At 38.7% G+C, this 27,712-nt stretch overlaps 1 protein-coding gene across 1 annotated transcript; it reads right to left on the bottom strand.

Moving 5' to 3' along the window:
- Positions 1-104: 104 nt before the first annotated feature.
- Positions 105-27,712, bottom strand: LOC139711462 (sodium-coupled monocarboxylate transporter 2-like). Its single transcript, XM_071623343.1, has 15 exons — positions 27,365-27,712; positions 26,178-26,243; positions 23,041-23,092; positions 15,398-15,465; positions 14,316-14,470; positions 12,510-12,650; positions 10,988-11,117; positions 10,299-10,387; positions 5,243-5,355; positions 4,750-4,817; positions 4,050-4,136; positions 3,237-3,442; positions 2,127-2,227; positions 1,084-1,214; positions 105-269 (listed from the first exon to the last, which is right to left on the bottom strand). Exons 1-15 carry the CDS (start codon positions 27,710-27,712, stop codon positions 105-107), a joined length of 1,920 nt encoding a protein of 639 aa, XP_071479444.1.

Below are 27,712 nucleotides of genomic sequence, written 5' to 3'. Positions count from 1 at the left end.
TTGAACAATCTGGCAACGACGAAACCCACTTTAACTTTGAAAAGGACACATTTGCCAACGGTAATGCTTAGGAAGTTCGGAAGGTTTTGGTCAGTGTTTTTACATCACACCAAAGTTCCATTCTCGTCAGTGCTGTTTGTTACAAGCAAATTCCTTTGAGATTCCTGCCCCTCCTCCTTGTTTAGATGCGTGTTCTCTTCTTCTTCCTCCAAACATTCCTTCTTCACCTGCATCTTCTCGGGCTTCATCAACTCATAGTCCGGGTCCTTCTGCAACCACAGTAACAATATCGATAAAAAATGTTGCAGAAACACTCATCTCTTGCAATAGCAGCATTGACAACACATTTTAATCATTTTTGAAAATTTGACTATATAATCATTATGTTATTGCAACTGATTGATAATTGTTATGTAGAAAATGGCCTCTGATATTTGAATGGAATAAGGAAGATTGGTAGTTACACATATCTTAAATTGACACTTACAAAGAAACAGTTGTTTTGTCTTTGTTTTTGTTTAAATGTATGCCTGTTAATGAAACTTGTATTTTTTATATTGTAAACTGACTGTTTTGGGTGCACCAGGTGGGTTGGGGAGGATGGCCTGAGGGCCCAAGTCATTCAGTTGGCTCATTCCAGACCCGGGCTGCCCAACCTGGTGCACCCTTACCACTCCAGTGTATGTTCTGATTTCTAAATATGTACTATTATATTTGTGAATGAAAGCCGAATAAATAATAATAATAATAATAATAATAATAATAATAATAATAATAATAATAATAATAATTCAATTATCAGTCAGTTGGAATAGATAAAAGATAAATAAGAAAAAACGCAACAGTCCAAAGTTCAATTTTCCCATTACTATCCAGTAAACAGAGACATTATATACAATGCATAAGCAGAACAGATTGTAGTAACTGCTAAAACATCAATCCACAAAATACATGTGAAAAGGAATGACAAAATGACGAAAACATAATTGTATTAGTCAAGTCATTAGTTTGAATAAAGATCATTTTTCTGTACGTACATAACGTTTTTGTTATACTACACTGAGTCATGGAACAGTGCCTCACCTGTTCTCCTAAATATTCCTCTCCAACACGACATCGCAGTATTTTCTTTAGTTTCTCAGGTAGACAGCAGTACATCTTGTCGACAATGGGACAAATCAGACGAGGGTCAAGCTTTTTCGGATCTTGGCGACCTATTATAGGACAGGCAAAATATCATTTTTGTAATAGCTTCACAGTACATGCACGAAGGAATGCACTTAAAGTCGCATTTTTTTTAAATCACTTGTGCTTTCTCAAGTCTGCCAAACTCAAACCTAATTAAAAAGGCCGACGATTTGATCAAATTAAGCTAAACAAATTTATGAGAAGACAACCCCTGAAATACTAATATATTCACTGATGATTTTCATTTATAATATATGGTGTTTTTTTTTAACTGCTCTGTCAATGACATAATCAATAAACTTGTACTTGTATTGGCTGTTGTACATCACAAAGTCTTATTTCAAAGACAATATGTCAATTTCTCTTTTTTATTATAAGTACCATGAATGACAAACATGAACTAACAGCACCATAATATCCTGGTTTTATGATTTCATACGTATCATACTTCCGAAATGAAGAATTATATCTTCAATTTGTCTCCCTCTACAACTGAAATTTGTAAGATCGCAACTGCTGATCTGTAATTTAACAAACATGCATGTCGGAAAAAGGAACCACGTACGGGACTTGAACCTGTCATCTACAGCTATTAAACAGGACAGCGACACTACCACAAGGCTATCCCTGGTTGCCGGCAGTGACATGATGAACGTGGGAACAAATGCGCAAGCTCCAAATTCCGACATTGTTACGTTAAGTAGTCCAAGGTGGACAAGGCATTTTTGAATTTAACAAACATGTCGGGAAAAAAAGGAACCACGGAACTCGAACCTGTCATCTACTGTACATAGTAGATGACGGATTCGAGTCCCGTGGTTACAGTCTAACATCGCCTCGGTAATCCATGTGATTTTAGATTGTACCACCGCCCTTGCAGTCGATGGCAATATTACTTAATAACGAATAACCATGTGCTTCCGAGTCACTTGGCTTACCTGTGAGCAGACTAACTACATTAGAGACCACCAACGTCACTAGACATGACGTCACACCCCACCAGGTATACGAAAGCCTATAAAAATATTCCACCAACGGTCTGGATGAAAATTTGAATAAGAGGAGAAAGACAGAAAATGACAGTGAGTTGGAAGGGAAGACATAAGGATAATTAATAATAATAATAATAATGATAATAATAATAATAATAATAATAATAATAATAGTGTATACTTTTATAGCGCATCAAGGTTAGGAGAAGAAAGAAAGAAAGAAAGAAGAGAGAGAGAGAAAAAAAATTAGGAGAGAAGGTGAGACACACAGAAACAAACACATCATAATAGATATTCATGAAGGAAAATTGTATAATAAAGTAACAATGAAAACATATAGGCCTACTTCTTGAAACAGACGTTATAGTGATACTATCTCCCTACTCATATGCTCTTCCTCACGCAAACTTCGGTTTCTATGGCCGTATTCCGTGCTGACGGGTTATACTTGTCCCTCGTGGAAGCCTGTTAGGAATTTTGTAGTCGTGCATACTTTCTTTCAGGTTACAGTAGTAGATGCGCAATGCTGAAGAAAGCACTTGACTCAGCAATATCAATCAACGCAAGACTGGCGTCATTTAGGCGGAAAATTGAAAAATAGGAAATAAAGATAAAATATGCCACGTGTATCTATGTGCTTTATAGTAGTGCTCGATAAAAGACAATCATGCTTTCTCGAATTTTGACCTGCACCATTAAAGTGTTCTTGAGTCGTGTTGACAGACTATTAAAAGGATTATTGATTTGATAAGAATGCATCCTTCCCAGCACGTACGGAATGACACCAACAGGTTAAACAAGTTAAACACGGAACGAATCTTCGCGTGTGACAATGACAATATATAAACCCATTGTTCCACGTAATTGTTTTGTTAGACGTGTTAAGTCCGCCGCACACTATACGACTTACGACCTTACGACTGACAGACTTTATATCTGAAATAAACAAGTGGTGTTTATTCTGAGGATACTGTGATTTATGTCGGATCCAAAGTATGTCAGTCGTAAGGTCGTGAGTCGCATAGTGTGCGACGGGCTTTAGAAGTGCATTCTTACACGTCATCATCAGCAGTTGATAACTCTTCCGTGATGAGAGCTGGCGTAACTGTGACGTCATCTGTGATGCTGTAAAACGTAGCATTTTCTACGGTACAGTTGAGGATGGTGAGCGGGGGCCTGTACGGTGGATTCGGATGGAATTGAGCCCCGAGACCCAACCAGAACGAGTAAACCAGGCCAAGCAACGTACCGGTCAGAGCACCCTATTTGGAAAAAAAAGTAACTTTATTAAAGTAAAAGGCAGAATCAGGTCTGAAAGGAAAAAGTTTCCAGTGAAATCAGACGAATGAACTGCTAGATGTTTCAACAAAATCAGATATGACTATTTCTTTTTTAGGTTATGCAGTTTTTAATTCGCTCATTTATTATTTTTTCACTGGAGACACGCAAAAGTGGAACCGACATAGAATTCCAGTGGCATTGTACTCTGCCGTAAACGTATGATTCTTCATTTCACTGCTATCATATCATATAGATTTTAACTCGAATGGAAAAGAGCGCTTCATCAATATGAAATTTAGCAGACCGATTTCAACCCCCATTTATTTCAAAAGTCGAATGAGACATTATGAATGAAATCTTATGCGATAGATGAAGACGCTTTAAAGAAATTCGTCGAGTTTCATTTTTTTTAAAAAGATTTCAGCCATAGATGATTATGATAAAAACACTTATCAACTTATTTCTTAAGCGATGTCTACACGTCAAGAAACTGAATAGAATGTTGTTCATTTCACAATGATTTTCAGTACGTAAATCAAAATCAGGATATGACAACTGCATGTAGTCACGGAACAAAATCAAATTTACCTTAGAGTTGACCCAGGGAAAGAAGATGCCGGAGCTAAACATACCCAGAATAGGACCTCCGAACATGCCGAAAATATTCATTGCAGTCTGTTGAATCGAACACACATCCACGATATACCAGCTTGATTAACATATTTCTTTTTTTTCATATTTCATTCGATTGGTTAGAACTGAAATGGTCAACTGAAAAATGTGAAGCTGGAATCTGATGGACACAAAAAGACATTTCAAACACTGTGGGTAACGTAGACTGGGACAAAAGATTCTACTTAATTGAGTTAACATTGATTGTATAATCAATAAAGATTACTGTACAACACATATCGTATTATATTTGGACAATTTTAGTGGTAACATTAAAACCATGGTGATATGCAAGGAGTACATTTGGGGAAACGAAAGATTTAGTTTACTTGATTCGACGACATCAGTTGCTGCTGATGATTTCCAATATTTTCAAAAATAATAATCACAAATAGCTGCGATAATGAAGGTATAGTCATAATGAAATTGTAAAAAATCATTCAGTCGTGATAATTATAGTCAAGGAAATCAGAGGTGATGCTAACAAATTTGAGATGGCAACATTATCAGTAGTCATTAATCGTAAAAGTATCGTTAGAGCATGACGAAACAAAAAGACATTGTCACTACATGTATATCATGCAATCATTTTAAATTCACGCCTAAGACCCATTACCTGTAGAATGCTTCCCAGTTTTGAAGCAACTATAGCCGATGCTAGTGTCAGAAGCCCAAAGAAAAGAGCTGTGTGTGGAAAAAAAAAACAGTCGAGAAAATCATTATCATCATTAATTCTATGGCAAAGTCTCATAGTCTTGTCTGCCACGGCTGCGAAAAATCAACTTAGTGTCTGGGAGCATGAGGCCTCCCCACCCGAGCGCATCAGCCGGCTGTTATGTGTTTGAACACATACAATTAATGTAAAGAAGAGTATTATAATTGTACATTCATCATTATAGATATTAGTCTCAAACATAAACTGTTGATACTTATACCGTCTACATAATACTAGTAGATTGGCCACTAACCTGTAATTCATGGTGAAAAAACGAGTTAATCTAAGGGATCATGGAATACTCAAAGAAAATACAAAAATCGTTGTCTACAATAGCCAATCAATTCCCAATAGAGATGTGATATTAAAGCGTTTTTTGTTTGTTTCTATTTACCGAGTCCCTTGGTTACCCTTGTGTAGCGACCTTCAGACATGTTCGGCCAGATCTTCTTGACGATATCCTCTCCCGCTACGGCAGCCAGGGCGTTTAGCCCGGATGATATCGTGCTGGGGATCGTAGAAAACAGTGCAACGTTTGATCATCGAACAACAATTTAAGATTGGGTACAGCACATTGTCAAACTTTGCACCAATGACACAGCAAAGGTTGTGTTTTGCTTCCTGATGGGATGTGTGTGGGATGTGTGTGGTGGGATATGTGTGTGTGTGTGTGTGTGTATGTGTGTGTATGCGTGTGTGTGTGTGTGTTAACCCTAACTAGGCCGGGGGGGGGGGGGGCCTCCGAGGCCCCCCCCCCTCGACGTTCCGCGCGATGTATCGCAATCGCAAAAAGCTATCGCCGCGACGTTTCATGACTTTTTTCTTTCGAGTCTCCCGCATCTTTTGACACCAAATTTGCGACGCCCGGGCGCGCGGTTCCGAAGTTACGCATAAATACGTACATGCATGTCAGACCAAAAATTGCTCAAAAACGTTAATTCGTGTACAATTTTAATGCAAACTGTGCTTACAGGCAAATTTCATAAAAGCATGATTATTTTGGTGTTTTATTGATTAAAATCAATGAATAACATATTTTCTTGTTCGGAGCGATGTCGCGGACAAATTTCATCGAAAAAACAATGAAAAACATAAAGTCAAAAAAACAAAGAAATACATAAGAAATTAAAAAAACAATAAAATACGTTAAAATTTTTTCTGATATCACAATTTTTTTTAATTACATTTGCTAAGGACACTAAAAAGAATATTTACACAAAAAATGTGCCTGTTTTGAGCTTTATTGTGTGATTTATACCAAATAGTCTGATTTCATGCATCATCATGCATAAATTAGCATAATTTAGCATAAATGATGATTTTATTTTGAAAAAGTAACTTCATGGTATTGTAATGAAATGAGGTTAGAGCACTGAAGTTGCTGTCTCTGGTACGTCTGGTTAGGACGTAGGGGGCGTGCGGTGACCCCATGACCGTATGAGTTTCGATGGGGGTCACGGGTCGCACGTGGTTATACTCTCGCTCGGGTAGAAGGAGCGAGGAGTGGTGAGCTGACGCTCGTCGGGGGCGGACGTGTCCGCGGAGTCCCCCCGTGGTTTTGTAGTGTATTGTACACTAAAGTCTTGTAACGCTGTGTGTATCGGCCATTCGTGCGGCGATACAGTGGTGCATCGTGTCAGGCGACCGGTCCTGACGGGTAGCCGGATTGGCGAGTACGGTAATAAAGTTCTTCTTCGCACGCACTTCGATTGTCTTCTCGGTGAATTATTGATGCTTTCTCTACGTGATGATGCGATATGATGTGATCGTTATGAGTCGGAGTGAGGTGTCCGCGAAAATTCCCAATAAAGATCCCACAGTAACTGGAGAAATCCGGTTATATTACATTGGTGGCAGCGGTGGGATGGGTTGCGTGGACCAGGAGACTGCTATAACGATCATTTTCATGTTATTGTGACATATTTTGCATTAGAGGAGAGATGATTAATCCTGCAGTGCTATAGTAGTGCCCTCGTTACGAATGCCTACTACATTTTTCGTTACCTGCAGGGTGAGTCTGGATCAGTAAATTCATCTTGCGTATATTTCGTCCTGCAGGTGAAAGACGCTTGCAGGTGAAAGGCGCCTGCAGTTGAAGTTGAAAGGCTCCTGCAGGTGAAAGGCGCCTGCAGGGGAAGGCGCCTGCAGTGAAGGACGCCTGCAGGCGGAGGCGCCTGCAGGGGAAAGACGCCTGCGAGCGAAGGCGCCTGCAGGGGAAAGGCGCTTGCCGGCGAAGGCGCCTGTATTGTTTTAGACTTTACGCAGCCTGGAGAAGATAAAGAGAGAATAGCGCCTGTCAAGAGGACCCTATAGCGCATGCAGTGCCAGCGGTGCCTTATGGTTGAATGCCCGCTATGCCTGCACGTTCATCTGTCAATTCCGACGTCACGATGTCGAAGTTGTTGTTTGAGAGGCAGAAGTCTGCGCCGGAAGAAAAAAACAATAGGACCCCACTTGTGGAGAAGAAAGAGCGCCTGCAGTGCCAGTAGTGCCATCACATTGAATGCCTGCTATGCCTGCAGTGTTGTTAGTAGTGCCTTCAAATCGAATGCCTGCTATGCGCGCACATGCATGTTTTCACGATCAGACCGAAACTCTGTTCCTGGTGCATTTTAATGCAATTCTGCGTTGCTACACATCCTGACAACGGAAATGACAAGGTCCGTTCCTGGTTGTAGGAAGGTTGTCGGACGTGACCTGCCAAACACAAGAGAAAACATCGGAAAGAAAAGGTTTATGCACGTGGCTCGAATGAAACAGTGCTTTGGTGAGCCGTTGTTGCAGTCTTTGATCGAGGTTGGTGGAGGTATTGATGCTCCTTTACAGGAGCCGGATCGTCATGTCCTCGTGGCACCATTCACCTCGGAAGTTCCTCAACGAAGCTGCAGACGTTCGACCAGAGTCTGACCCTATCGATTTGCACACCGGCAAAGATGAATCCATTTCTCCGACGTTTTCCATACTGATCTCCGGCGCAATCAACCAAGGAAGCGAAACTCTCCTCAGCGATGCGATGACTCGTATCAGGGATGCTGGGTAGAGCGCCAGGTGATTGTAGTGACTCGTGTACAGCCGCAACTTAATGTATATAATGTAGGAAACTGCGGGATCCCTGCAATAGGTGCACCATACCTGCAACGCCATGTGCTACCTCGACAGGTTGACACCAGCAGTGACGTATTGTCATATCTGTCATGTGGTCTGCGAGATGACTTACGATAAGGATATCTGGTACACCAAGTTCGGAAGTGGGACGGCGCAAGGAATTCTCCGGAGACGCTATGGTTGGAGTGCAGGACGGGAACCCCTAGCGGAAGGCGCAACGACTTACCAAATGACGCTACAGTGTTCTATTTGTCTTTAAAATGTGGACTGCTATTAAGAAAGCTTTGTTTATTTCTTTTGTGTGTGTGTGTGTAAATACGTGTAAATATAATGTAAACTATCGGAAAAGCTATACTTTTGGAAGGTAACTTCTGCGTTCGTTGTTTAAGCTAGGCGGGAGACCATGATGCATAGGCCTAGTGATAAATACCTCGCTTGTTTAGTAATGATGCGGTTTTCACATCTTTTTTGTGTGTGTTTATTAAGTTATGTAAATACATGTAAATGCAAAGTTGCGAGACAGTGTTTCGCGTATGTACGTCATACACTTGGTTGTTTTAGCGTGTAAGAATAGGTAAATGTGCTTACGCTAATCTGTGAAGTTTATGTAAAAATGTTGTTCTCGCGTTATTGTTTATGTTTCTGTTTGTGTAGGATACGGGATTGTAGTATCCGGTTATGGTCATTTCATTGTTTATGTAAAGCCCGAGTTGCCCTAGTCAAGGGACTGACTAGTCTTAGGGAGGGGCTGTGTAATGAAATGAGGTTAGAGCACTGAAGTTGCTGTCTCTGGTACGTCTGGTTAGGACGTAGGGGGCGTGCGGTGACCCCATGACCGTATGAGTTTCGATGGGGGTCACGGGTCGCACGTGGTTATACTCTCGCTCGGGTAGAAGGAGCGAGGAGTGGTGAGCTGACGCTCGTCGGGGGCGGACGTGTCCGCGGAGTCCCCCCGTGGTTTTGTAGTGTATTGTACACTAAAGTCTTGTAACGCTGTGTGTATCGGCCATTCGTGCGGCGATACAGTGGTGCATCGTGTCAGGCGACCGGTCCTGACGGGTAGCCGGATTGGCGAGTACGGTAATAAAGTTCTTCTTCGCACGCACTTCGATTGTCTTCTCGGTGAATTATTGATGCTTTCTCTACGTGATGATGCGATATGATGTGATCGTTATGAGTCGGAGTGAGGTGTCCGCGAAAATTCCCAATAAAGATCCCACAGTAACTGGAGAAATCCGGTTATATTACAGTATTTTAGATTACATCATAGGCAATGTGTGTGCCAATTCTCGTCGCGATCGCGCAGCCGACGGCCGAGATCTGGAGGGGGGCCTGGGAGGCCCCCCCCCCCCCCGGCTCTATCAACTACCTAAATAGCCCGGCCTAGTTAGGGTTAAGACAAGATTTCCAAAGCATGTTTTGAATACTGATTTCATTGGGGTCATCCCACGAGCTCGACACCCACGAACTCGTCACCCACGAGCTCGACACCCACAAGTCATACAGCCCACGAGCTCAACATTGCAAACAGGTCCACGAGTCATACAGCCCACGAGCTCAACATTGCAAACAGGTCCACAAGTCATACAGCTCACGAGCTCAACATTGCAAACAGGTCCACGAGTCATACAGCCCACGAGCTCAGCATTGCAAACAGGTCCACAAGTCACACAGCCCACGACCTCAACATTGCAAACAGGTCCTACAGTCCACAGGCGTGACATCGGAAAAACGGTCCGTGAGTCATACAGCCCACGAGTTGTACAGCCCATTAGCTTTATATTTGCCTATATATAGCCTAGTGCCGAACTGGTGGACCGTGATAGCTCGTGGGCCTATTTCACTCGATGGACCTTCTTCATTTGGTATCAAGCTCGTTGGCTGTACTCTTTGGCTGTATGATTTGTGGACTGTCAACTTGTAGGCTGTATACTCGTGTACTTGGTTGTGTGACTTGTGGGCTGTATATGACTCATGGGTGTCGAGCTGAAACTCGTGACATTCACCCTTCACATTTTTTAGAAATGATTTTTGTATCATGTTTCCAATACACTCAAGTAGATGCTTATAATCTATGTCATGATATAATATGTTGAATGAAATCAGAACAGTGAAGATTACGGGAAAATATGAACACACAGAAGAGAACTACACCTCGGCGCCTATGACATTTTGGGTCTATGAACTGATGAAATACGATGAATAAGAGACGTTTGCAAGTTAGATATACATACACCGCCCCTGCATATTCGTTCGACACAAGGCTGTGTAATTTGCACTTCAATGTTTACCTCATCCTGTATAAAATACTTTGACTCTGCTAAGGAACCAGAAACCTATCTTACCTGAGGGCCGCGCTAAACACCGCTGATGTTAGGAGGCCTGGCAGACCTGGCATTGTACCGAACAGGTCCATGATGAAATATGGCATCATCTAGACCAACAGAAGGTAAGGAAGCAGAATGACATAATAATTCCAAAAGGCATTTGTTATGAAAATACAATAAAGGATATATATTTCTCTCATGTTTCTAATATTGAGATTGATATGGGTCAATCAACGGAGTACAGAAGTGGGGCCTAAATAGAAAACAACGAAAACGAAAAACACTAAGATGAAAATAGATGCATGCTATATATCCGAGGAAATATGACAAAAGTGTTGTGTTTGTAATGCTTGGTATCTTAAAGTAATTGCTCGTCATCATTTCTTGATTCAATGTATATGATAAGGATGCATTGGCCATTACTTGTCATTACTTCACATTGTATCGTAAAGCACAATGTCACATGGAACGCTATATGCTATTGCACGTGATCAGTGAATGACACGTTTACACATAATTACTATCAAATGCCTTGGTCGTTTTGCCCCTGTTATAAGGACATATCGAAAAGTTGCTTCTTCGTAAATCATCGGGCAATCAATATATTCACATGCAGAGTATAATGATTGCGGGTTTAACCTAGCTTGAATTCACCATAAACCTTTCTTGAAAAAAAAATCATAGATAGGCCTAGAATAAAACATCACCTGGTCATAGCTGTCGATAAGGCCGATCTGTTTCGGATCGCAACCGACGTAGTTGGCGTACATCACTATTCCAACGATGCAAGGGGAGATCTGCACCGCAGCCATGCCGAAAATAGCAATAAATATGGCGCTGTGCGGGAAAGCAAACAGAAAAAATACCCCAAATAAACAAACAATCCATGAAGTCATATATTGACTTTTTGAGGGGATATTGCGTGCACATTTCATATCACAGATGATGTTCCACGAACCTCCTCGAAACAATGCCATTATTTTTGTAAACACTATATCAATTCCAATTCCGTGTTCAAGCTTTGAAGACAAAAAATGGGAAAATTGACAACACAGTAGGCCTACATTCGAGAGCACTGATGAATGCAAAATACACCTCTTGATAATTGCACTTATCTTCACATTAAAGCGAAATTGCAATATATACTTAGAACATATTAGTTCTATCATTTATGGTATTCCAACAAATTATTTGTGTCCATTTCTTTTTTGTTCAATGCCCTATGCTGTTGTCATAATGACTTCACATTGTTTACACATAAACCGAAAAACGGTCTTCTTCTAATGTCGCCAAATAGTAGCCGACCGTTAGCCAATCTATCTGCGAGCAGTCACCGATTTATCCTATTTTTCTGCCGCTGTAAGTGGTCACAAAACGTTTGCAAGACCCTGCAGGAAAGAACACAATCTCCCACAGTGTGAGAAACACAGTGTGAACACAGTGTGAAGACAATAATGATGAACACAGTGTGAAATCTCTTCACATTGTGAAATTCGAGCTTTTTAACAGTGTGAACACATTGTAAATCACCAATTCACAGTGTGACACAGAACATTACCATGTGAACAATCTGTGAAAACCAAACCACAGTGTGAAATCATCTCCACACTGTAAAATTCGAGCGTGTTCACATAGTCGACTATGTGACCACACTGTGAACACATTGTGGGACACTGTGTTCTTTCCAGTAGGGGACTCACGGCAACCGGTCGGCAAATAGTTTGAAAACGGTTGTCAACTGATGTGACCGATCAGAAACTAGTGGGTAATCAAAATTCTGGAGAATTTCTTGGTTTTGACCGCTGATTGATCGCCTGTGGTAGCCAACCATTTTTGGCCGCTGGATGTCGGTGACCAGTCTCTGTGTATGTGTGCCTGTGGCCTATAGTAAACATAATTTTACATGGGCTAAATATTTTGACAGACGTTCAGTTTCCATGCATATGATTAGAACACGAGATATTCCTAAGCAATCTTTAGCATACACCATTATCAACGATGCAATGCTTTCAAATAAATTTCTATCATCATAAATCATGCTTTCAGAACCTAAGGTCGATAGCAAAGAAATCCTCAGTAAATACAGATTTTACAATAACCATGATTTTTTTTTTTACTATCATGGTTATAATCTTCATCTTCATTGTCATTGTCATCAACATCATAATCACAGTATTGCGATCATAAGACACTTTATAGATATTTATCATTTTCCAATGTTTCACTCACATCTTTGCCGTTGCCAGGGAGCCACAGGTCAGGTACCTCTGGACCTGCGCCTGATTACAACCAAACGTGCTCAGCCAGTTGGTGGCCCCACCAATTATGATCCCCCAGATGGTGTGACGTAGTGTGACGTCAGTACTCCATCTGTGTCAAAAGGTCAACAAGTGACTGGTATAGGGACATGAATGAATGTGCCTTTAATCCAACTTTATGTTCTTTCGTGTGTGTGTGTGTGTGTGTTGTGTGTGTGTGTGTATGTGTGTTTGTGTTTGATGCCGAACACAGCGAGTTTGCCGTCACAAACCACCTTCTCAAGCACTAAAAATACGCCATAAAAAATAATATCAAAATCTAAGGGTTATCATCAAAACAGTGACCTGGATGGCAAGATCTGCAATTTCGATGTTATACACTATCATGTGTATGAATGCTTTATATAACACAGGTCGAGACGTATTTGGGGCACAAATCAGAAATATCCAGCTCTTTGTTACCTAGGTTTCTCTAAACTTTAATTTCACTTTAACCTTGACAATAGTTCAAACCATGCGGTTACAGTGTTTGATATTGGGAAAGTTGATTGAAATACACGTAAGCTAAATTATGAAACTTTGAGGCGAATATCTCCTTGCTGGCCCATAACACATTTATATACCTTGCTATATATCTGTAACTATAGGTTGTAGAGAGTCCTGATTGATTAACATTAAATGAGGGTCCCACATCGTACAAGCTGTGCTTTTTTAGTGGGACCCTCCATTTCCATCCCCATCCTTATTTGATTTGTACTATGCATTTGTATATGTTTTAGAGAAATACAATTATATTTTCTTTATTTTGTTACTCATTATCACATGTATTTTGTTAAAACACGTTTTTGAAAACATCACAAATGTATCCTGCTTGTACATTGTTTATAATTTTTACTGTTTATTTGATGGAAATGAAAATAGATTTGAACTTTGAACATATTTGATTTGACTTTGATATGAGTGTCTGCTGGGGTTTGTCTGTACTCTGTGCTGTTGTATTAATACCTTTTCTCTGTTGGAACAGAAACTAGTGAAAGTACACAGAATAGTAATGACGGCAAACCATGAGAGCTTGACCAGAACTTGATAGTTGTTGTTCATTTATTACTTAAAGGAAACCAAACCCCAAGAGAAATGTGGATTAAGTGAAAGCAGTAACATTAGTAGAGTTCATCAGTGAACGTTTGAGGAAAAGCGGACAATTGATGCAAAAGTTATGAATTTTAGAAGTTTTGATGATGGAACCACTGGATAAGGAGACTACCTGAGTTTATGACATCATGTGTGGACAACAATATAAAGAACATATAAAGACAATTCAGCATGCTGTCACTTTTCTAGAGTAATGAAAGAGCACTTGACTTACCGCTTTCACAAAGCAGGGGAATAATTACTACCCTTAACATTGATCACTATCAAGTTGATGGATTGTGTAATTTTGTGAAAATGATTTTTTTTTGTGGAATTCTCTTTATATTTTCTTTACATTGTTGTCCACAAATGACGTCACGAACTCTAGTAGTCTCCTTATCCAGTGATTACCACACCAAAACTTTAAAAATGAATAACTTTTGCATAGAATGTCCGATTTTCCTCAAACTTTTACTGATTTGATCTACTGATGTTGCTGCTTTCACTCAATCCATATTGATCTTTAGGTTTTGGTTTCCTTTGATATTTACACGTGAAACTACAGACTGAGCTGTTCCTCAAGATGAAAGTTTGAAGCCTGGAAGGATAATAGAAACCCTGCACCCGTGAACCGAAGTATACTCACACCCAGACGTTCATTCGTTCGTGTTCCTTTGCAATTTGCCACGCCTTTTCGATCCCTCCGATATTGATCGATCCCTGGATGATGGCCGCGAGGAAGCCTATCATCATAAGTGATATTTGGAAGGTGTCGGTCCATAGTACTGCCTTCATGCCGCCCTATATGGAGTATATAAGCCATGACATGATGTTGTTTGGGTGATACGTCTTTCAAAATGTAATGTAATGTAATGTAATGAAATGCCTATGTCTCCCAATTTTCACAACGAATACAAATTCTCACCACCTGTCATCATGATTGTCATCATGATATTGCTTTTCTAAGGAATGATATCACATTCTCTTGCAGAATAGGGATGATACATAGCTACAGGAACTAAGCTTTATGTCAACATAAGATGACGCTCATTATGTTACTACCAAAACTCCTCAGGTATAGCTATATCTACACTTCAGTAGCCAATCCTGTGCTTGCCATGGGAAGTTGTTATGGAAATGAATGGGTTGTGGTGGATGGGGAGGGCGTTTCTCCACTATCTATTCACCTGCAAGGAACGTGAACGGAACCCGACATGTAATGATTACTTCATATACGTTATTGGTATAACAATAACATCATCATCAACAACAACAACAACAACAACAACAACAACAACAAGAAGATTTTTTTCGAGTGATCCAAATCTTTCAAGTTCGCTTTTCAATAGATCACTCTTTCTTCAGCTTTTCCATGGTCATATTTATTTCTATTACAATTACAAAAAAATTACTTGTTTTTTTCTTTTGTTGCATAAATCTCCGTATACATAACTATATTTCATTATCATCCTTTACGTGTAGGCGAACTTCTTTCAAATTGCTTATGGCATATCATAGATTGATGCATACATAATATCCACTGACATTTGTTGCAAAAAAAAAAGTATTTACATGTTTTCTTGGAGATGGAAAAAAATAAATGATATTGTTAAACGATATGAATTGACAAAATGTATACTTTGTATTACGTGTGTTCTTTTGTTTGAGAGAATTCAAGTACCAAGGAAACATATTGCGAGGTTTTAAAATGATTATGACAGACCTTACCACTGTTGTATATAGCGTACAGACGATACCAATTGCAAAAACGGAACCCCACAGGTGAAGGCCGGTCACTGTCAATCAAATTGTGAACCAAGAAGTACATCACATATGCATAAATATTCTCTTGCAAGTTCAGCTCACCCTGGAGCGGATGTAACACAACAAAAAGCTAAAATGGGAGATATACATGTTAAAGGGAAAGAGAGGTAGATGATCACTTGTTGCTGAGAAAGAGTATAAAGGAGCAAAACGCGACTATCACATTTTTTCCTCATCAGTATGACAGCACAACGTTTTGCCGGTTAATATTATTTCGAAGTTTCGTTATTCCGAAGGTTCGTTATTTCAAAAGTTCGTTATTCCGAAAATGAAATGAACTTCATTTTTTTTTTATAGTGACAAATACTGAGTGGTATCTAATAAGGATAATGTATCAGGCAGTGAACAATTGAATGAAAAAAACACACACACACGGGCACAGACATGTATATAAACAAATTAAAAAAAATTCGCATATGGTGCATATACTAGTACTTAGTAACGAATTGAATGCAGTCGTAATCAGTATACATGATATGGAAAAACAGTATTTCCTCCTCCTCCTCCTCCTCCTCCTCCTCCATGTGCCATCGTTCACCCCTGTACTATACTGCATCATCAGGATGAGCCATGCATGACTTAGAAATATTCATTAAGAAAGCCACCAAATAATATCACAAATGCGTTATACTGATCATCATCATGATCATGCCCTTTGAAAGGATTCTGCGACCTCCCGCGGTCATGATAGATCAGGCACTTCCCTTACAACAACTACTCGACACGAACGATGACCACCCCCCCCCCCCCCCAATTGCCAGGCTTCGCCACATTTTATTCAATTTGCAGAATTGTGAAAAATTACTTCCTTTTTTTTTTCATTTTCGGATTGACAAATATTCTTACTTTTTCGGATCAAGGAACCTCATTTCATTTTTGGATTAGCGAATCTTCGGAATAGCGAACCTCTGGCATTTATTCTGCCGTTATTATTCACATTGCGGAATAACGAACTTTTTTTTTCCGTAATCGGATTAACAAATTTAATTTTAGATTAACGAACCATTAGAATACTAAAGGAAACTTCGAAATGACGTCACAAACATTTGGATTAAGAATCTTTATTTTTCCGGATTAGCGAACCTTCGGAATAAGGAACCTTCGGAATAAATTCACAAATTGTTGGATTTAGAGGCCTTTTTCATTCTGGGATTAACGAACCTCTATAGGTAAAGGGAATTTTGTGTTTCGGAATATCGAACTTTATTTCATTTTCGGATTGACGAACCTTCGAAATAACGTACATCATCCCTTTTTGCCAACACTTACCCTGGAAGTTTCTGAAGAGGAGACTATTATTATGGGTAGATAAATGCACAAAGTGCACATTACTCGGTTACTTGCTCCACTGTTGATATTCGATCTGTATCAGATCAAAATCAGAATGCTTACTTATTAACTACTGTGGCATACCTCATGTTTTTTTTTAAAGCTTCGTATTAAACTATAGTTCCGTTACTGTTTCGTAGTTAAGATGATTGTTAATCGCTGTATCATATATATATATATATATATATATATATATATATATATATATTATACAAATATACATGGCCTTGAGAGTTTCTTGTTAAAACTATGGGCAGAGGTGACTCCAAACTAGTACTATTCACTGAGGGGCGCAGCCCCGAAGTGAATAGTACTAGTTTGGAGTCACCGAAAACTCAAAACTCAAAACTGGATGAAGCAGCTGTCACCAAACTTAGTCCAAGGATGATGTATGATGGAGCACTTAGTTGAGCAGATTTTAGTGACATTGGCAAGAGGTCAAAGGTCAAAAGGTCAAGGTCAATGCTGAAAATGTTGCTATTTCCCCCATATCCATGCAATGTCCGAAGGTATTTTCTTGAAACTTAGTGTAGACATGCACTACTGCATAAAGATTCTCCAGAGAGAGTTTCATGTCATAAGGTCAAAGGTCAAAAGGTCAAAGGTTAGGTTAAAATGTTACAATTTCACTTTTCTCGCGAATGGTTCAATGTATCTTCATGGAACTTGGTGCGTACGCATGTACTGACTGGCAGGGATTATCTAGGGAATTTAGGAGTCATGGGTCAATAGTAAGGGGTCAAAGGTCAAGGTTAACTCTTCAAAATGTTACTATTTCCCTCATTTACTAGTATAATGCAATGCTTGCATTATTATTGTTAAAACTTTATTTACATGTATTACCTAATGGAGATTCTCTTGGAAATTTCCTGCCAGAAGGTCAAAGGTCAAAGGTTAAGGGTCAAGGCCAGGTTTAAATGCAAAAAAAAAGAATCCATTTTATACTGTAATTACACTCTTTCTTCATACCTTGAAAATTACTAAATGCATAAACTTATAAAAGGGTCGGTCAGAAGTCAAGTAAAAATCCTCAATTCCCCAAATACATGTACCTGCACTCTTAGACAATCATAGCAAACCTAGTTCAAGGAAATTGAACAGTCAAGATATTTCTGACAAACCTGTCATTTCGATGCTTTACCAGTTACACTGATGTGAAACTGTCATCACACATTGTGAACACATTGCACTATACACCTATTGGGCGAATCATGCATTATGGCGGAGGCATCAGTCGCCATAGCGACATTTCTAGTTATTTGTTTTTGTGTGTGTGAGATAATGAGAAGAATCATACGATTGTAAGAGGAATTCAAAGTTTATTTGATGAAAATTGGTTTTGAGATATTCAAAACAAAGCAATCCTAATAAAAGGTGGGACCCATCTTTTATTAGCATCACTTTGCTTTACTTTGTTTTTGGATATTATCAGTCATTTAAAAAACCGACTTTCATCAAATAAACTTTGAATTCCTCTTACATCTGCATGCGCTGTAATATTTGTCATAAGTGACTTTGTAATAATTTCTCAAAAATAAAAAAACTGAATCTGCATCTCCGAAACTATATACCATCCCTTTAATGTCTATTACTCTAGCTTATGCTCTTTCCACATTGTTAGCTCCGCCTATATTCTTCCCCCTTTTAACACAATCCCAATCTGTGGATGCAATCTCCTCGACGAGTTGAATCTTTAATTTCCGGCTGAAATCATGCCCATTGAGGGAGACTGGTTATTAATAGGAAAAACCAATTTAGCTGAAAATGCACTTTTTTTTCTGTCTCAATAGAGACTTTGTGAGTGTTTGTCTTCAACACGACTTTCGACCTCGATAATAAGACATGTTAAGCCCATCACTGTTATCTCGTGGCGGCTTGCAACCCTCGAAAGTGTGACCCTTATTTGTCGCAGTTTGCACCTCACGTTCAAGGTTTGATCTATCAACATCACAAGTTAAATGCTACTTCAAGTTGGCAATAGAATCATGATAAATGAGCGGTCATGCCCGGGTATAAACTCATAAACTCATAAACTCATAAAATACATATATCTATTTGTACGGATGTAATAACCCACCTCTTCCCTCCCTTTACTTAATTGCAGCCCCTTGTTGTATCGTTGTGTTGCCCTAGTTATTGTAGGCTTGTAGACAAATATTCCTGATTAGTACTCGCTGCAGTACAGTGACATTAATTTAGGCATATTTAAGTCGCCCTGTGGACCCCATGTGCTTTCTACAGAGCACACTCCTGACAATCACACGCTAAGTACAATTTTCGTATCCATTAGACATTGTTAAAGCTAATCCATACATTTCTCTCAACCTTTCTTATTTCACATTGTTTTATGTACCAATGTCTTTTTTATATATGAAGAGAATATCCAGAGAGTTTATGCAACAAATTTATATATCCCTTCCTTCTCTCCGTCTATAGTGATAAAGGTGATATCTCACGGTATAATTTACACAAATATTTATTAGGAGCGGCGCTTGGGTGAGAACAAATCAAGACATTCAGTGCAAATGAAAGCAAAAATGCGCCAATAATCAAGTGGAGGGAACAGTATTTAATAATGATAATTTACACTATGAATGTCGAAAACTCGTATGAAAAGCCACACACTTCCTGTGATAAAACAGTCGGAAGCGTCAAAGGCAGGTTGCCTTAATGTAACTCTGAAATGACAGTAGATGGACAGAGCGACGAATTATGACACGAACGAGTGAGTAGAAAGTAAATACGAGTTGTTGTGAAGATGATGATAATCTCCATAGAATGAAAAGACGGTTGAAGGCAAGCAAGCTTTAGGATTAAGCAAGCACAGCAGCAGCTGAGGGAATTGGAGATTAAGCATATTGTTTTCACGTCACTTCACTCAAGTCAGTTAGCAAAATTTGGATAATGAATTAAAAAGAAAATTCTCCGAAGTTTGAAAAGGTGTGGGGCAAGTAGAACCATTGAACGGCTCGAATGTTCACTAGAATTATGAACTGTACGAATTGGGAGGTTGAGGAGACCGTGTTTACGGAATACGTCCCACAATGGCCTTGTAATATTCTTGCTATCAAACGTTTAATACGTACACCATGTACACTGTCCTTTCCTTATGCCAACATTGGCAATTATACAGGAAGACCTCGTAAAATGCTCAATATACAGTGACAATTATACGTGATATGTAATAGGGTCCTATATGGAATATGTACAATGTTTTATTGCAGTTGCACATCAGGTGAACTGCAAGTACAATATACCTTTGCGGATGGCGGGTACTTGGCTGTTTGAGTTTGTTTGATCGTTATCAAAGCTAATACATGTATACACTTCCCAATAGATTTCAATAAAATCAGAGCAGGATGTGTGTCACCGGTCAAAGAATTTAAACACGTGGTTTCTGGTGCTATGTACATAGGCCTGTACATTATACGCCTGCATCAGTGGGTGTGTAAAATGAAGTGCGCATAAAAATATGCATGAACGCAAGGGAGAATTTTTATTTTCTGTGAACGGCTACAATAAACTGTCCGCTTGCGGTTGTTTGTACGAGACTAGAAAAGTGGGTTTATTGTACCAAAGCATCAAAGAATTAGACACAAGTTTACAACCCATTATGCACGAAATTCATGATGGCAATAAAATATGTAAATCATCGCGAAAAGATTATTATGACAAAATGTGGAAAGAATCGTGCTTCATTTTGAATTTCAAGCTACACTTACCTTGCCCAATAAGATAGATTGTAATAGAATAGGTTGGGCCTAATAGTGCGGTGAATTATATTTTACTTGGCCTTATAGGCATCGTGTCTCATATGCATAAGGAAAGAAACCACACCACGCATAATTCACATGTACAACCCATTTGGGTGATGTGTCGTTATTCCGGAAGTTCATTTATTGGAAAATGAAATGAGGTTCGTTATTCCAAACGTTCGTTATTCCGAATACACACTACTAATTCCCTAAACAATTGCAAATCGGAACACTCATAGTGTATGTGATTTTATTTTTTGGTTAATTATTTTTCAGCGTATTAGTGACCTCTTACATTTGTTTCTATGGTACGTCATCTTATGCACGTCTCATCCAATTTCCAAACATTCGAGTGGTCAATTAGGTGGCCTTTCTAGGATACTGCTGTTGTTGAACTTAACATCTATAGGGCCTACCACAAGCTTGCATTCTTTTTAAACCATTGTCGACGTTATCAATATTCGACTTGCTAGGACAAATTCACCAATCCATAAGAAGTCCTTATATTGTTTGAATTGTTTTGTGCTGTGATGCATGATCTCGGTAAAAAGATGGTGTTGCTATGAAATCATATCGGTAATGTCTTCGGGAAAACTGGAATTTACGTGTTATTGGTAATTCAGGAAGAGGAATAACTCCAGAGAAGATTGAACTTTAAAGGGGAAATACAGTCCAAAAATAAATTAGTCTGATAAAAAAGAGTAAACTCTTACGAATTCAACAGTAAAAATTTGACTGAAATCGGATGAAAAATAAGGAAGTTATGAAATTTTGAAGTTTTGCTTATTTCTGCCAAACAGTTCTTGTATAGTGGATATGAATATGCAAATGAGTGAGATGACCATGTCATACCCTTACATTTTTCCATTGATCGTGTACACAAAATGACGAAAATTCAATGTTCCTGTCACTAACCTAAAACATGATGTTATTCCTGGCTTAATAACTTCAGAATAGTGATCAGTTAGATATATCAGGATTTGAGCCTTGGGCATAATTGCGTTTGAATGAAAAACTGGAAATTCCAAAATTTTATGTATAAACTATATGGCAAGTTGTGAGGGTATGACATGCTCACTTGCACATTTGCACATTCATATTGACCGTTCAAGAACTGTATCCTGAAAAATTAGTGAAACTTCAAAATGTCATAACTTCCTTATTTTTCACAGTTTCTTATCTTTCTTTCTTATCAGACTAACTTATATTTGGACTGACGGTTCTCCTTTAAGAAGCCGTTGCCTTCATGCTGTGTGTTTCCATCATGATTTCACATTGGCATCAAACCTGCAATATTGACTTTCATGTTTTTTCTGTATTTTTTAACGTTTTTGACAACCTCTGAGCTACATGATGGAAGGTTCGATCATATTTAACACGAGTTCATTGAACTATCATTTGTGTTAGAATCATTAATTGTTTTTTTTTTTATGTAGGACTGTTAGCAGAGGTTAGCCCTCTATCTAGGTAAACCGTCCTGTTTCGGCGGTGAACCTAACCACTAAAGTAGGTTGTTCTTTGTCAAAAGGACGTGGATATACACAAAGACACTTACAATTTGGAATTGAAGTTGTGAACCCGTGTTTGTTATTGATTGAGGTGGTAACATTCCCGATTACCCCTGGGGGTGGAAAAGGGAACAAACTGTCAGTTGAGCTTTCAAAGCTAATATGTCTCATTGTTTTTCATTCGTCAGAACAGATGTTGCAGTGTTTGTTGTCAGCTTGACTTTGGTAGGGCGAAATACAGCATCAACACAACAACCCTTGCAGAACCCAACGTGTAATTTTCCTTGTCTTGGTTTTAATAGTTTGCTTTCTTTCATTAGATGTGTGTGTGTGTTTCTTGTTTTTTTCTCTTGCCTCATCTGACGAGATTTTACCCTCAATGGGTTGTATCCTAGTCTAATGTCTCACCAATTTTACCATAATTTGTATTTGTGTGTGTGTGTGTGTGTGTGTGTGTGTGTGTGTGTGTGTGTGTGTTGGGGGGGGGGGTGTTCATTATTCCGAAAGTGTCTTCATCCGAACACAAACACACACTAACTCCGTCTCCCTTGATGATCGTTTATCCGAGAATGAAATATGATTTTTTAATCAAAACATCATTTTGTGGCATGATTCCTAAGGTTCGTCATTCCGAAGGTTCCTCAATCCGAAAATGAAAAAAAAAAGTCACTGAAGATAACAAAGATAAGTCATTATATTTAACAAACTCAACTCTGCGCTTCTATAATCTTTGATATTCACTATAAAGTACTCAGTATAGACAGAGAGGTAGGGAGCCAGACTGACCATTTTTACACGGAACATCAGTGTTGATTGCTAATCATTGTGAATTAAACAGGCAGCTATTTACTTGGAATCGTACAAAATACCTCATTATGAAAGTGAAATTTGGGTCTCTTTTAATACTTTGAAGGCACCTAGAAAGGAAAAGACATATAACCCGTTACATCCTTACCTGCGCTAAGTGCCAGAGACGGTGCGTATAAAACAATTCCCAGATAAATCATCTGAAAAGGGGATAAAAAACGTTAATCAGAACAATCTAATGACTTAACCAGTCAGTCACTCGAGTCGAGAGCTATATGGAAACGGATAGAAGAGGGCACCCAAAGGATATCAACCAGGGCCATCGGAATCATTTAAAAGAAATATTATTACAAAATAAAAGGCTTAATTGCATAGCGCTTCCAAGGCGAAGGTTGAACTGTCAGTTTCGCATAATATCAATTAAGGGAATATCACTCTATGTAGTAGGCTTACACATTACATTATATAATATTACATTACATTACATTACATTACATTACATTACATTACATTACATTACATTACAGTATATATATAGGGCCTACAAGTCATTACACATGACGAAATTGTCAGGCACAACCAAAGTCTCAATATCGAGTAAAATTTCACTTTCTTTTTGAGGAGTTCGTGGAGTGGGGAATGTTTATCTGACTTATTCTTTCGAGCTCATGTTAGATGTGAAATGATAAACGTGGCACTCCTCCCCACTCGAAAGATTAAAGGACAAGTCCACCTTTATGGACATGTAAATTGAGTGAATGCAGCAATAGAACACATCAGTGAGGGTTTGAGGAAAATTGGACAACCCGTTCAAAAGTTATGAATTTTTGAAGTTTCTGCTCAGTCACTGCTTGTGATGTCACATGTGTACAACGACATACAGAAAACATAAAGAAAATTCAACATATTTTCATTTTTCTCGCATAATAAAAGAACGCTTGACTTGCCTCTTTCAGAAGGAAGAGGGAATAATATTACCCTTAACATACGTCAACGACAGGTCGAGGAAATGTGCACCTTTTTTTCGAAAAATAAAAATATGTGAAATTCTCTTTATATTTTCCTTATGTCGTTGTACGCATGTGACATCATACACTGTAGTAGTCTTCTCATCCAGCAGTGACTGCGCAGACATTTTAAAAATTCATAACTTGTGAACGGATTTTCTGACTTTCCCCCAACTTTAACTGATGTGTTCTAATAATATTGCTGTATTCACTCATTCCACATGTATATGAAGGTGAACTTGTCCTTTACACAGGAGGTGTGCATGTTTTGAAATAGCACCCCCAACAACCTCCCCACTCGAAAGATTAAAGAGGTGTGCATGATTTGAAATAGCACCCCAACAAATCTGGGGGAAAAAAGTGTGCTGCTTGTCATTTAGAATAGAATATGCTGACTTGTGTGTTTGTTGATTTTAACCGGGCGGAGGATGTGGTATAACCTATTTAGGAAAAAGAGCGAGGTTAAACAGGGATCAATTGATTTGTGGTGTGTTTGAACGTGCATAATATCATCCAGCTTAAGAAAATCATGACAGTCAATCGCATAATGGTATACAAACGTGTACATTTGCAACCAGATGAAGAATTTCATTATCACTATCATTGTCATTCTCAGTACTTATTTGTCGCATTTATACACTGTATCTAATTATTTATTTTTGTATTTTTGTATTACTTTGGACTAACTATTAATTTTCCGGTAAACTGCTTATGCGCTTAGAAACATCCATGTATTATATTATTATTATTATTATCACCCACTGAGACTGGTTTGAAGGGAAGTTAACCAAATCCCACATATACAATATGGAATGACTGAAGGCAGCACTCAGAACACATCAATGAAGGTTTGAAGAAATTCGGACAATTGATTCAAAAACTATGAATCTTTTCACTTTCGATGACGTCATTGCTGATGGAATGTGTACTTTTTATAATGTATAAATGTATGTATGTTCACTTTTTCTAAAGTGACGTCATGAACTGCAATACTACCTGCAATGACGGGACCGAAACTTATATTTCATATCTTTTTATTCGATTGTTCGATTTTCATCAAACTTTCACTGATGTGTTGTAAACTTATATATTTGCATTTATATTTTGGGTTTGGAAATTCCCTTTAAAGGCTTTTCACACCATCTAGATGTAGGGAATGATGAAGAAGTTACAACTTCATAAATGGAGCAGAGAGTTACCGCCTTTACGATTGTTAGGGGCTAAATCTTATTTATTCATTTATTCATTTATTTATCTATTTATTTATATGGAATCTCTATTGAGAGTGGCTTGATCAGCATACATACTAGTAATATGTATTTTTTATGTCGATGTATTATTTTTGCTTATTCACAGCGTAAGATAGATAAACATAATAAACAGTCAAAATAACAAAAGTTAGACGAACATCAAACATTCAAAATAAAATAAAATAAAATTAAATTAAACAAAATTAGATTAAATTAAATCAAATAAATCAAATAAAATGATACAATCATGCAAATTGAAACCTAAACTAACTGCCGGTATTCCTCAGGGCAATTCTTCAGGGTAATTCCTCAGTGTAATATGTTAAAATCTATCAAACATGAATTAAAAATAAATCGCTAAAAATAATCCTGACAATTTGAAAGAGAGACATATTCTTCAATTAATAACGTAATAGATCGCTATAAAATTAGGTGAACATATTATGCAGACATCTGGAAATACAACAAAGCAAATGAAGTGAACGTAGAAACATTTAGAAAAAAAAAGAAGAAATGGTTTGATATTCATGTCATGCATAGCGACTGCCGCGCATCAATGTAGCACGAAAGACGAAGAATCTCACATAATCGGGAGACAATTACCATCTCGCAATGACATAACAATCTTCAATGACAGCATTTTAAGTCATATTCATAGCATAACAAGAAACGGGTGACATTTTAAAGATTTTCTTCCGACCTTTCACCCCATGGGGTGCATGTACAACGCTGTAGGCCTTTACGCGCCGAGTTCAAACACAATGTCAATCGCATACTGTCTTGTAACCTCAAGGGCACGGAGAAAATGATACATCAAACAACATAATTTTACCATAAAGCTCATCTCTGTGCCTTTACATCGAATCTCTGAATCAAAACATTCAATCGGAATCATTGTTAGGCAATAAAGGTATAGACAAATGTCTCATAGAATTCTTCGAACTATAATCTGCGAAAGAAAAAGACTTTCATGTTTCTAATCCTGCATTTTGTTGCCATTCATAAGGGACAGTAGGAACAGTTCTTACCATATTGAAGCAGAATATCCCAGTCCCAAGGTAACGAATCACTTTGTTGAATCTTCTTTCCAAATACTGAAAACATGGTCAGAGAAGAACGGATATTAGTTCTCGAAATAGAGCTGAAAAACTACGAAATTCAGTGAGTATATAATGTCGCATTTTATTGTATGTTTGTCTAAATTATAATATCATTAAAGTGGACTGATCACGTGAGGTTCTGCCGATCTAATCCGACATGGACAGCTAACCAAAAGCACACGAATAGTTCTTGACGCATTTTTGGTTTCCTATCACTTTCGGAATGACGTGAAAACAAATGGAAAACATAAAGTAAAACATAAAGTATCAAGGGATAATATCGACTGACTATACTTGTGCTCCCTTGCGTCAGAAATTTCAGGAACAATCTAGCATATTGGCTAACTTATGACTTTTTGCGGACATCAGTCATGGTGGTGGTATCAGCATTATTATCATTATCATGATCATTATTGCTATCATAATCTTATCTTGAACAAGCAGGCGAGATCAGAAAAGTAACGCACTGTCAAATATTAATATTTTGTCAGAGCCCAAAACTGGCACATCATGTCAGTAGTTATTAATCAACATTATTATTTGATAAATTCACATGACATCGATCTACAATAGGAAGTCTTTGTCATATCCTTGCCCATTGTGGCAAATCCCAATAAATGCAAACTTTATAGGGCCTACATTATATTTTGATATTTATATTATTTCGAAAGACGGTTTCAATCCCGAAGCTGATTACCGATGTTCATGGGGTAGTAACATAAAGCCAATTACAAGAGTTAACTTGCTCATGCATAGACGGCATCGTACCCTTCTCTATAAGAAAACCAAAATGCTAAAAATTACACTATAGAAACTCAGATTAACTTTTGCAAGGAAACTCAGTTATCACTAGTGTTGGCGCTGTGGTAAAGTGGATAAGACCCCCGACTCCCGATCGGAGGACCCGAATTCGAATCCCGGCCAGTACTTTATACGTATACTTCTTTGGACAAGATATTTTTACCCACTTTGTTCCTCTCGACACAGGTGTGTAAATGTGTATGGCAACGCTAGGGTGATAATAATGGCATGGCCCTCTGGGAAAGCAGTGGCAACACTGAAGAGGCTACCCTAGGTAAATAAGACATTATTCATCTCATTATTACTATCGTTACCTCATTAGCGCTGGTCACCCCAAGACTGTAGAAAATGGGTAGGAATAAGGTCATGGCGGCGAAAGCGGCGATGCCAGTCGAGAGCGAGTACCAGACGAAGATGAACCCGTTGACGTACGTCTCCGCTGGGGTGCCCAGCGAGGTGATAGCCGAGACGAACGTGGCCACCAGAGACATTGCCACGGGCACCGGGTTCATGTTGCGGTCGGCCATGAGGAATTCTTCGGTTGTTCGTTGCCGTCCGCCGCTGCACGCCTGATAGAAACCGATGGCCAGCGACAGGGCCAGCATGCTGGCGACGACCACGTAGTCAGCAGCGCCGAATGACTTTTTCTCGATGTCGTCCAT

Source organism: Diadema antillarum, unplaced genomic scaffold (assembly GCF_040938485.1).
Source record: "Diadema antillarum isolate AM-2024a unplaced genomic scaffold, OU_Dant_1.0 scf00000040, whole genome shotgun sequence".
Lineage (NCBI taxonomy): Eukaryota > Metazoa > Echinodermata > Echinoidea > Diadematoida > Diadematidae > Diadema > Diadema antillarum.
The sequence above is the reverse complement of the archived record's forward strand: the minus strand, read 5'-3'. Positions and strand labels throughout refer to the sequence as shown.

Excerpts from the sequence above, each read along its gene's own strand:
- LOC139711462 (XM_071623343.1), bottom strand. The coding sequence starts at position 27,712 with ATGGACGACATCGAGAAAAAGTCATTCGGCGCTGCTGACTACGTGGTC. Across the intron at positions 26,244-27,364 it reads GGGTGACCAGCGCTAATGAG|TATTTGGAAAGAAGATTCAA; the intron begins GTAACGATAGTA and ends CCATGTTTTCAG. Across the intron at positions 14,471-15,397 it reads GTACGCTATATACAACAGTG|GGCGGCATGAAGGCAGTACT; the intron begins GTAAGGTCTGTC and ends TACTCCATATAG.